General features: G+C 29.4%; 2 protein-coding genes across 2 annotated transcripts in view; both read right to left on the bottom strand.

Annotated features, from left to right (window-relative positions):
- The window catches only part of LOC113404021 (Krueppel-like factor luna), a 75,026-nt gene that overhangs the window by 42,320 nt on the left and 20,559 nt on the right, over positions 1–12,147 (bottom strand). The window lies entirely within an intron of this gene.
- On the bottom strand, positions 31–1,438 carry LOC135194630 (uncharacterized). The gene is made up of 2 exons (XM_064220237.1): positions 1,369–1,438; positions 31–1,298 (listed from the first exon to the last, which is right to left on the bottom strand). Exons 1-2 carry the CDS (start codon positions 1,394–1,396, stop codon positions 220–222), a joined length of 1,107 nt encoding a protein of 368 aa, XP_064076307.1. The 5' UTR covers positions 1,397–1,438; the 3' UTR covers positions 31–219.

The following is a 12,147-nucleotide window of genomic DNA, read 5'->3' as shown; positions in this document are numbered from 1 at the left end:
GGTTAATAGAAAAAAAAAATATATGCTTCAACAGCTTCATGGGAATTTATTATTAGTTTAAAATATAATACTGGCGTTTTAAATCTTTTATGATTGTTGTATAAAAGTCTCATCTGTTCTTCTGTTATTCTATACGGTTATTTTCTTGAAATAATTCAATCGCATTAATACAAATAAGATCTAATTATATTTGTTGGTTATACAATTTTAGTTAAATTATTATTCTAAAGTTAATATTTTTGTCCAGATGTTATCCAATTTTTTCTGAGCATCAATTGGCCAAATTCGTACATTTTGCCACATATTATCGGCAACATCTTTTAGTACTGGTCTTATGTCTATATTTTTATTGTCAATCCACAGCCAAAATTGCTTAGAAAAATGTTCTAATTTACTGTCATTCAAATCGTTCAATTGGTAATTTTCGTCGATAACTTTGAACAGTTCTTTTAAAAGAATGACGTATTTACGTAGTTCCTCATTTACAATTTTTATTATGTCATGCTCCGACAAAGTTTCGTCAAGAATGTCGACAAGGCTTCGTTGATAATATGAATCAGATTTTAAAATTTTTCCTATTTTTTTACGAAACTTTGCATTTGTTTTAATTCCGAACATATTCTTGTACAGTAAATTTGATATTGCATGAAAAAATGACTTTAATTTAACGTTATCCGCGTTGAAAACGTGACGTAACCATTCAATTAAATATTCGGTATAATCAGACTTTTGAACACATATAGAAAATTTATAACATATATTGACTTCTATTACATTGATAATTATTTTCATTTGCTGTCGCAACATACTGTACTTGAGTATATTCTTATACCATTTACTTGGTTGTAATAAATTATAACTCGCTTTGTGGAGTCGATTCTCTATGAGTGTTTGTAATAAATAGTTAGAGAAATCTGTTAAATCTAACAATAAAATCTCAGGGGAGATATATTTCATTCTATTCATTTTGTTTAAATTTTCTCTCAACATTGATTGATATTCTAAGTTACTTGATCCAGATGCGGCTTCGATTATTTTTATATCTTCAGTGTTCAATTCATAATATTTTTTAATGTTTTCGTGAACATTTTCAAGGAGTTTCATTGATATATTTAATAGAAAGGGTACAAAGTTTGCGTACAATTCTATACTACTCATATTGTTGTAATTTAACGTATGGAAATTACTACGATATTCGATGGTATCATTTGTATAAAATGAATAAATTGTCGTTCCGTTTATTTCAATATCATAAAAATTTAATTTATTTCTTATAGCGTAGGCATTGGATATTGCAACTGAAATGTATATAAAATATTCGTAGATTAAAAGTGACTATTGTCAAAGATAAATAAAAAAACTACTCACACAATGAAATTGCAAAGAGTGTCGGCATTGTTGCTCTATTTTTGCTGTAGTTATGACTTCATCATAAAACTAGCGCTCGCCTACAATAAAATATAAAATATAATAGCTTCATTTTATTTTATGCATTTTCATCGATAAAAATTTAAGTCACTACATATAAATCTATATATATATAATACAGCCTATAAAAGTGAAACAAAGAACATAATTTAAATAAGGAATTTTAAAATTAAAGTAAAACCTTAGATTATTCTCAAAGTGAAATTCCTAAAACAACTCAGCGATAGTGCTGTGGATCTTAAATCATTAATTAATAACTGAAAGTGAACGATGTGAATTCAGCGCATTGTTTAATTTTTTTTTTTTAATATTTGAGTATATTTTTCACTCTAGAACAATCTACGACTTAAGCTTAATGGAAGCAAAAGAGGCGACAATATGGCTGAGTTGGAAATGCGGTACAATCGCAACGGAAACTTATTCCACGCTTTCCGACCTCGCTTCCGTCCCTGGTCACGTCCAATAACCGATATTTTTACTTTGTCCTTTATATATTGCCCTTTAACTGGTTTGATGAAATGTTCGCATGTTTATTTTACAACCCAATGCACTCTCGCTAAATTTATCTAATGGTTTGATTTTATTTCATGATATTTTATTGATAAAATTAAACTATTATACAGATTTCGTTTTCTGTTATTTCAAAGATAGGATCACGTTCTAATTGTTTCTATTTTTAGCGTCTATTACTTACAGCATCGTTGTTTGTAACTTACCAACCAGCTTATAAAGGAATCCTGTTGAGTATTGATCAGATAATCATTTGGATGGTTTCCATCGAACTATTCAGTGATAATTTGTGTTACTTGTATTTTTTACTTTGGTGTTTTGATTTTTCTTTCATACGGTGACTTAGTTAGTGTGATTACAGACACAACATAATACTTTGGATAGTTTAGCGGTATCGATGTTTTAAGAAGTGATCTACACAGCTCACAACGCCAGTCTCCAAGGCGGCATTCGTATCGGGTCTCATGCTTAACTAATATGGCGAACTTATCACTCAAAAATGTTTGCATATTGGTTATAGTAAGACATAGTTGTGATTCGTCTCGACTGTCCGACTGGTCATCTTTCAATTTTTACATCGGACTTCATTGTATCATAATCGTCATTTGAAAAGCTAATTCATTCAACAATATACCGTATGCGTTTATCTTATTAAAGTTGTACCATTGTAAAAACTAGCCAAGAGCGAGACGCACATGATCGTCTACATTTGTATTCAATTCATTATACTAGGCCATGAATCAGGAAATAAAATAAATATTATATTTATTTCATAATGATAGTTCAATTAATGATTCATCTGATTTAAGTCATCTGATTCTGATTGATTCAATAATTTTGTCGTTTCAACTTGCAATGATGTAATTTATTTTGATTTATTTGAATAAAATAATGAGTCTAACACTTTATCTAAATCTACCAAAAAAAAAAACAGGTACAAGAAGATACAGAATTAAATACAAGGTTTTATATAAATCGAATCGGAGAAAGTAGTGAATGAGATAAAATATAATAAAAAGCACTAACTAGAAAGAACTAAAGCAAAACTAAATTAATTGGTCATTACAAGAAAATCTTCCTGGATCGTTCATTTTCTCGAGACAATATTGTCATTCTTGCTACAACTACCAATCTTAGATATTCACAATATAGATATTCTTTTTAATATTTAATAAAGTCTCCCGGTATATCTTCATTGTCGTTTCAGGAAATTTGATTTTCTACATATTGCTGCAACACATGAAATGCACGTCATATTTACATTAAACTTTATACAAGCTATATAATTCTACACGATGTTTTCTATACATGTTGTCCGAGTAAAAGAATATTATAAATTTTATATTTGTTGAATATATGCAATTATTATTTCATATATGTCGCAATACTAGCGCCCTCTGTAGTCGCTCGACGTAGTCAATGATTCACCGACTGAGCAGCACACTCCACACTTCTCGAGCAGCAGCTGGCCAGTGCGGTCGAATATTGAAATCTATATACACCTATACCATAGTTAAAGCTAAGAGCTTAAATTATAAGCGAGTTCATTAATCTACTGTGTTTCGTTGCTCCACATTACCCACCGACTCCCTCTGCTTGAGAATTAGTAACTATAGACCATACCAATGAAACAGAGGTCCATCCTACGTCATATATATATATATATTATATATATATATATATTGGTATTAATGATAAATATTCAAATCATGTCACGTCTATGTAATTAGATTGTTGTTATCAGAAAGCAACATTTTAATACCAAAGATTGCTTCGACGAGAATGTTGTAAGGTTCAAGTTCGTAAAGGGCAAATACAACTGAACACAAAACATAATTCATTTAATTTCTCGTTTTAAAATTGGTGATTTATAATTGTAGGCTTATATACGAATAATCGCCATCATTTTCGTAATTCAGTCCTCCTCTTGTCGGATTACCGTATTAATTTCAGAGCGCACAAGTGCCGATTCTAGCAATGAGTAGCATAAATGAGTAGCGTAAGTACATGGTGCAACGATTTTTTTTTATTTAATGAAAAAAATATCACTGAAAAACCTTTTGTTTGTTTTTTTTTTTTTTAAATTGGAACTGTATATAAATTAACTGATACTAATAGGAGAAATGCTTAGTAACTATTATACAGTATCTGTTAATCTGTTATGTAGTTGATACCTTTATGAAGCTTTGATGTTGGGCCGGCTGATTTGTTTTTTTTTTATGCAATATGCTTTACAACAGTTTTTATAAATATCCAAAAATAAATACAATTTGTTTTAAATGACACAGATGTTTATATTAATGAAAACTTCTGTTTTAAACCTTTCGGTAATTGATTGGATTTTTATTAAATTTCTCATGTGCCTTTCGTAATAAAATTATTTTATTTATATTATCAATTACTGGATTCGATCACGTTTATTAAAATCGCATTAACCACAGTTATTTATAAAGAATATTGTTACTTAAATATTTTCTTCAGACGCGAATTAAATATTGTGGAAACAACAATATCAATACTATCAACAAAACATACGAAAAAAAAAATGAATGATACCGATAAGTACTTGTACATTAGAATAACAATAACCTCTTTACTCGGTACAAAAAAAACTACAGATAATATTCTAAAAACGTAACTAAAAGAAAGACATCACAGGCTGAGATTAATGTTATCAACTGATAGTACAATCAAGAAACTTATCGGTGTTTAAAGTATTTGACAGCAGACGTAATTAAGGCTGCTGTTTAGTAGATTGAAGCGTAACAAAGGAAAACTTAGGTATAATTATTAGGTCAAACTTATACAGAACTGTCTCATTCACATAACTACTTCATAAGAAATATTTATTTTTATTTTGTATTCAGATAATATGAGTAGAAACATTGCATTCTGTTCTTAAATTTGCTTTTATCTATACATATAATAAAATTGGAGTGTCTTTTTTTAATATTAAAATATCGGCTTCTTACTAAATGCATATGTATGAAAAACATGTACCGTACATATACCAAAATTATTATTTTTTTCGATTTTTGTCTGTCTGTCTGTTTGTTCGGTCTAATCTCTGGAACGGCTGCATCGATTTTGACGGTACTTTCACTGGCAGATAGCCGATGTAATAAGAAGTAACTAAGGATACAACAGTAACTTTTTTGTTAAACTCAAACGCGCACTAAGTCGCGGGCACAGCTCGTTTAAAATATATATTTAGATATCTCAGCAATACCTGATGGGTTTAAATCGTATACAAACTCGGTCATAGCCCGTAGTTACTGTAAACAAATGACTTGGGAGTGAATGAAAGATCGAAAACAAGTATACACTAGTGCTGTTTATACTGATTCTTATCGTATCAGGAAACATAATAACATTTGTTACTTCTAAATTTAAACGTAAGTTAACGTAACGTAAACGTTACGACGTTTAGTCCACGCGATAATAATCGTTATGCATTTTATTTTAAATAACAAAATTCACATTTTCCATTCTTCTTTGCCTTTCTTGTAAACTGCTGAAATAGTTACATGTATTTGGTATTGAGGTATGGCCTCAAAGTTATTTATAAATACACGAACATAAAATTAATTATTACGAAAGTCTTATTCAGTGAAGTGAGTTTGAAGTTTCCCGAAATTTAAATGTAAAATACTTACGAGTGAGTAGTCGACAGTAACTGCCTAAATTTGCCAACGAAAAGCATTAATCCATCGGAAACAACTCCAACATGAATCGGCGCAGTTCTCCTCGATTCCCCAGTTTCAGCTCAATTCATTTGTAAAGAACATTGGGCTGACATCGCTATCTTATTCCAGCTGCTTTCTGCCACAACATATTGAAGAGAAAATTCACAAACTCTTTTGGAGACGCAGTTACAAAAGTAATAATAAAATGGTTCTCTTTTTGAAATTATCAATAAACTTCATCAGATCTTATACATGCATCTATTAATATTCAAAACAAATTACGAGTATATGTTATACGTAAAGTGCTCTCGTCGTATCTCACACGGTACAATCTTTTATGTGATGTAGGGCTGACGGAGATTAGCTATAAGTATATGAATCACCACAGACGTAGGCATATGCATTGTTCGTGTAAATTTTTCTCAAACTTTCTATGAATACAGACTTAGGGTTATTTAACGGTTTCTTTCTTCAATACAAAGTGAACATGTGGACTTTTCTAAGACGTCAAAATCATTCATTGTAATATTTTATTATAGTTGCAAACATACAGAAGAATTTGTTTTTATGATAATGTATAACCTATTGCACTTTTGAGTTTTATTTATGCAATATATATAAACATATTTACACAAATACAACTAAAAAGTATCTACTGAAATAGAATTGCAAATTTAAAATTTAAATGTTAGGTCTTTCTACTGGGTAAGTTAAATATTATCAATATCATCAGTTGAAATATTTTTCCCTGGATATTTGTAAAGCTACCTTTGAATGAAATATAAAATATGTGAATTTTTATGAAAAAAAAAACTGTTGTTAGTTGATTATTATTTCTTAATTGAAAAATATTATTTTTAATTCAAATATTTATGACAATTCATAATTAGATATGTTGTAGGTTTGCGAACATTGCCTTAACGCGATATTTAATTTTTTAATGATTCACCGTCGTCGGAGTAGCGGTCAGCTGAGGTCAGGAGATTGACTTCTCCTTGACAATTGATCTTAATAAGATCGGGTGGTGACTTTTTACTAATTCCCTAATTTAAGTAGCCGCGTGCTGTGAATCATCTAAATATTAAAACGAATTAAATTTTGCAAACGATAGAAAAATGTGGTATATGATCCGATGAAAACGGTGTAAATCGGATAAAGAACGTATACATTTTGTTTTTGTGTAATTTCCCAATAAATATTTAAAAGGAACGATGAGTAAAATATATCCTTTTAGATGTTGGTCCCATCTCGTTGGTCCAATCATGATTTTAAATGTCAAAATATAATCAAATAATATCGGTTTATGTTTATACATATCAATATGTGCGTACTGTGTCTTCCTGTGCTCTTTTCCATGCGTTTATTCTATTTATATTATATTTTTAATATGTCGTCCGAGTAAAATATCCGCACAATATATATATATATATGTGTGTGTGTGTGTGTAACTACAGCCATAAGCGACAATAAATCTTTGATCTCAAGGTTGGTGGCGAATTTGTGTTAAGGACAGGTACATACGATGCATTTATCATTAGGGGGCCCATTCGCCCGTCCGCCTGCCTATCACTATAGATGAAAAGAAAATATTAATATTTGTTATATCATGAACCCAGAACAAAAGTCAAACGAAGAAAAATTGGTATTATTATTTGTAATACCAAGAAGAGAAAGAATTTTAAATCATTTTTATCGATATATTTTAAATACAAAATGTAAAGCTATTATATATTTCTTACGGCTTCAAAGTTATTATGAAATATGTTATTATAAATACAGATTGAAAATATGGCTTCATATAAAGCTGTATAAGGATAAAAATTAAAAAATAATTGCTGTACAAATCATGACCGCTCGGTACAATGGCAAGAATGCAGCAGATTTTCCCGTTGAATCGCAATTCCGAGTCCCTGAGCGAAATATGAACCAGTCTCGCTTTTTGTGAATTGTAACATATTGAACACAGCTTAAAATCATTATTAATTATCAAGTCGTATAATATTTTAATTCCATTTGTCATGTATTTAATTTTGAATGTAGAATAGTATTTCTATACGATCTTATATTTTTTAATAATAGAAATAATTAGAGCATTAAATACGATTATTCCATCGCTATCGGTATTACATAAATTAACAAACTAATACTAATTTTAAAAAAATACAGAAAGTATAGTAACCAACATTTTGCCCGACAATTGTGTCGAACTCTTAAAAGGTCATGCGCTCATCACTTAGGTGTGACTCGAGTGGATTTCTTGAGTATCATATTCCTTCTAATTGGTGCTACGGGACACTTTTGATGCACGTTTAAGTAATGACAGATAAGTAGAACAAAATCAACACGAGATTTTATGTGATTGTTTATTTGAAAATGGAACATTAAATAAGGCGAAAACACATCTGCATAAAAAAACACTCGTTTAAATCAATATGAATCTTGCGGTAAACTGTAATTTATAATATGATAATATTGATTAATCGGCTTAAAATAAAATTGATTAAGTAAAATAATAATGCTCTAGTAAAATAGATACCAACAAGGAGAAAGTAAAAGGTTTACTATTTGCCAAACCATTCCAAAAACTTTTCGACTATATCACCATATACTGGACTAGTCGATACAAGACAAACGATATTGATGTTTTTGCTATCACGTTAAGATTCAATTTCCTCCTAGTCAGTAGGTTGATATTGCCTTTCGTTAAGGGATCTCTATACCGCAGGGTATAAACGTAGACCAAGTCAGGGTTGGGGTGAGGTCGGTAAAGGGGTCAAGGATCGATTTTCTGAGTTCACACTGAACTTATTTACTGAGTTGTCATTTGCACTTAGTTTTCCTTTGAAACCATATCTAGAACTCTATGTTCTTGATGAAAATGGCTTACAAAAACGGTAACTTTGGAATTTATACAGCATATAGCTTACATTCAGCAGAAGCTATTCAATTGTTAGAAAACTTGATACGAAACTAGTAACTGCATCGAATTCACTTTATAGTGAACTACGATTTTCATTAAACCGTTAGATTCAGTTTTAGTTTTAAGACTAATTGATCGAGCTGGGGGATCCGAGCTTCAATTGAGTTATTTGCTTTCTAACGTCGATAATACAAATAATTGATGTCCGCTTCCGAGGATTAAATAAAATGTTTGGCATGAACTAGTAAAGTAAACTATAACAGTGAAGGCGAATTTTAATCCTCTGATGAAGAAATGATTTTAATGAATGTGATTTTTTAAAGCACTAATATTTGTCCTAATTTTGGGGTTCGAAGGTGTCAGAGTATAATTACATGTATTACATATAATATACGTTCACGTAAGTAGGTATTTACGTATTTATCGTCATTCATATCTTGACTACAGAATGATAATATTATTGACATCAACAAATTTCCATTCGAGGCTCACAATTGGAAAAAAAACAGGGATTAATTTATCATCCAATTTGATTGAATTAGAATTAAACTATTTATCTTTATAATATTCAAAAAACAATATTAACATACAATAAAATATTATTAACACAGCTGCTAAAAATGTACCCCCAGACACAGATATTTTCTTCACTCCATGAGTAGGTTCGTTTGTTATTCTATGATATGGACACATATGAATGTTTCCTCACCATGTTTTTCTTTCCGCCCAAATATTACATACATTATTATTGTACACATTACAAAAAAAATAAGGGAAATGTCAGTAGCATTTGTCCCTATTTGAACCCGTGATTTTTGGTTAAGAATGATGGGCAAGTAACTCTGAGTTATAGCGAATACCTAATACACAATAATTTAGTTTTATGAAAGATTTAAAACGTATGTAATTGTTTTTCGTGCGCTTAGTATCATTTTTATAACGATCCCTAAAAACCGTTGGAAACTTAGGGATTTCTTAATAATATACTTTTTGATTTAAATCCATTTTCAATTGAATTATTGGGATAGTTTATTTAATTTCTTGCAACACATTGCTATATAAACGTACGAAATTTATTGTTTTTCGTACGATTAACATAACTATGTTTATAAAACAATAAATGTCCATACTAAACTGGTCCACACTTCTAGTGACCCAAGTGTTCACACTTAGCTCAGAGAAGTTTCGCCATTCGAAGTGGCAACAGTGTTAGTCTTAGCTACAGCGCTATACTATTAGAGTGGATACCATTAGTAGTATTCGTCTTGTAGTCGAAATCCGACTAAAAATATTCCAAAATTGAAAAAAAAATAGTTATGAGTTTGCCTAAGCATTTTTTATTGACACCAACAAAGCCTTTCTAAAAGTGCCAAGAGATGAAAAAGGTTTTGTTGTTTCTTTTTTTTTCTTTTTTATATTCGATACGAATTACTAGGCCGATTACGTAGATTTTTAAACATTACAAGCTATTTATTAAATATAAAATAAATCCCATAAAATTTGACCGATTAAATGTGACACAATTATGAAGATAAATAAATATAATCAAAAGCGAAACGCAAAAATTCATTTTTGAGTTCGTTATGAAACTACCAACTAGTAGAGCAATTAAAATAATCCGACTACAATCCCATCGCAGCGGCGACAGCGGTTAACATTATCTCTTTTGTTTTCATACCGGTTGCACACATCAAAGTAAATGAGACATGTTTGGCGTTCAAAACGTTCAGGCTAATTGTTAAACAGCTTAAACTAGGAATGTGTTAGGTGCACACTTAACCAACTACCACTTTAGATAAAGGAAACTTCGTCTTTGTTGACATTCCACAAATGTTTTGTATATATATGTATGTAAAATGTAAAAGATACGCTAAAACATGTGCGGTTAAATGAAATCCACATTGATGAAATTCAACCAACGATGTCACTGTTGCCTTATATTTTGTAATTTAATTTTACTGGTTGTTCTTAGTTTCATTCGACAATATCTTTTGCATTTTAAGTTTTTTCGTTGTCTTTCTATTCTTATCGGAAACAATTAGTTATCACGAATACGTGAGTGATCGGTTTGAAATGTGAACATACGTCAATAGTTCAACGGTATACGGGCCGATGATATGGGATGTGAAAGTCGCAGTAACGACCATGTAAAATAAGTAATTCTCTGGAAACATTGCTGATATTATTTAAAAAAAAAACTTTCATTTTAATCCATCATCATCTTATAAATATATAATCTGTTCTCAAATATATCTTTTAGGTGTATTTAAGTTATATTTTTAGTTTTTTTAACATCGAACAATAGTTAAATACTCAAAGAGGGCCTATTAATTATAATGTATATTTAATTTCTCTTGTTTCTTAATTATTTCATTTGTAAAGTTTTTATTGTATATTTTAAAATGTATCAATTACAGAAGCTGTACAGATTGTATATGAAATAAACTGTTTTTAATCCATTGTGAATATTTTTAATACATTACTTTCGACTACATTACGTTCGTTTATATAATATTATTATTAATATTTATGTAAAATATAAGTTCTTATTGTACAGATCAATAAAAGCTATGATGTCATTATTGTAGGTGGGACAGACGACCTAGTAATTATTACAGTCACGAATTGTGAAGAGATATATAAACTATTGACTAAGTAACGTGGATTTTGGTTGTGCAAAATAAAAAAAAAACAAAAAGTTTAGATCCACGGCTCCACGTTAAATTATCGGCGTTTTAATAAAATTAACTTAGCTAATATCAATATAATTTAAATTAAATAATAATAAAAATATAATTTACATTCTGGTGAGACTGAGTAACAAACATCCGTCCATTCAAACTTTCGCATTAATAATATTAATAATAATACGAACATGACACGCAGTAATCATTAGAAATTTACAACATACAAAAGAAGTCTAAGGGGAATTCTATATACTTATAGGTAACCATGATATGTAAAAGAGACAATAAGTATCTTATCTTAAATGTTAGTAAAAATAAATAACAATTTCCTTCAATATAATAATATAGGGTAATGAAACTTACTAAGAAAGTTCAAAACTTTATAAGTAAAATTATTTGATATTCAAGAGTCGAAGTTTTATTTTAAAATATATTTCGTATTTAATATAAATTACAACTATGTATAAATGTGCTTTACATACAAATTAAAGTATTTATATAATTAGGCTTGTTGGGCAAATCATATTTGTGATAATGGACATGAATGGAAAATGTTTCGGTTGTATTTACAAATCTCAAATTACATTTTTATATGCAAAATGTACAACAGTATTTATTTGATATATTTAATTAAAGCACATTATATAATGTCAAATATAATTAAACAAACATGCGTTCATTATAGCTCTTACAAAAATTACTAGTAAAAAATTTGCGAATTTTACTATTATGAAAAAATATTCACGTTTCCAATGAAAACGTATTCCATCTGGTTTTTATTTAATTTTATTTTTAAGTGATGGATACCGGTCGAATATAAGTTATTTTTATTATATTATAAAAGAATATCGCTGACGTAATCATATAACGTCGATCGAAGAACTGTATAGTGTACACGATAAAAATGTTTTCATTT

Source organism: Vanessa tameamea, chromosome Z, assembly GCF_037043105.1.
Source record: "Vanessa tameamea isolate UH-Manoa-2023 chromosome Z, ilVanTame1 primary haplotype, whole genome shotgun sequence".
In the NCBI taxonomy this organism is placed as follows: domain Eukaryota; kingdom Metazoa; phylum Arthropoda; class Insecta; order Lepidoptera; family Nymphalidae; genus Vanessa; species Vanessa tameamea.
This window is presented reverse-complemented; position numbering and strand designations above follow the sequence as displayed.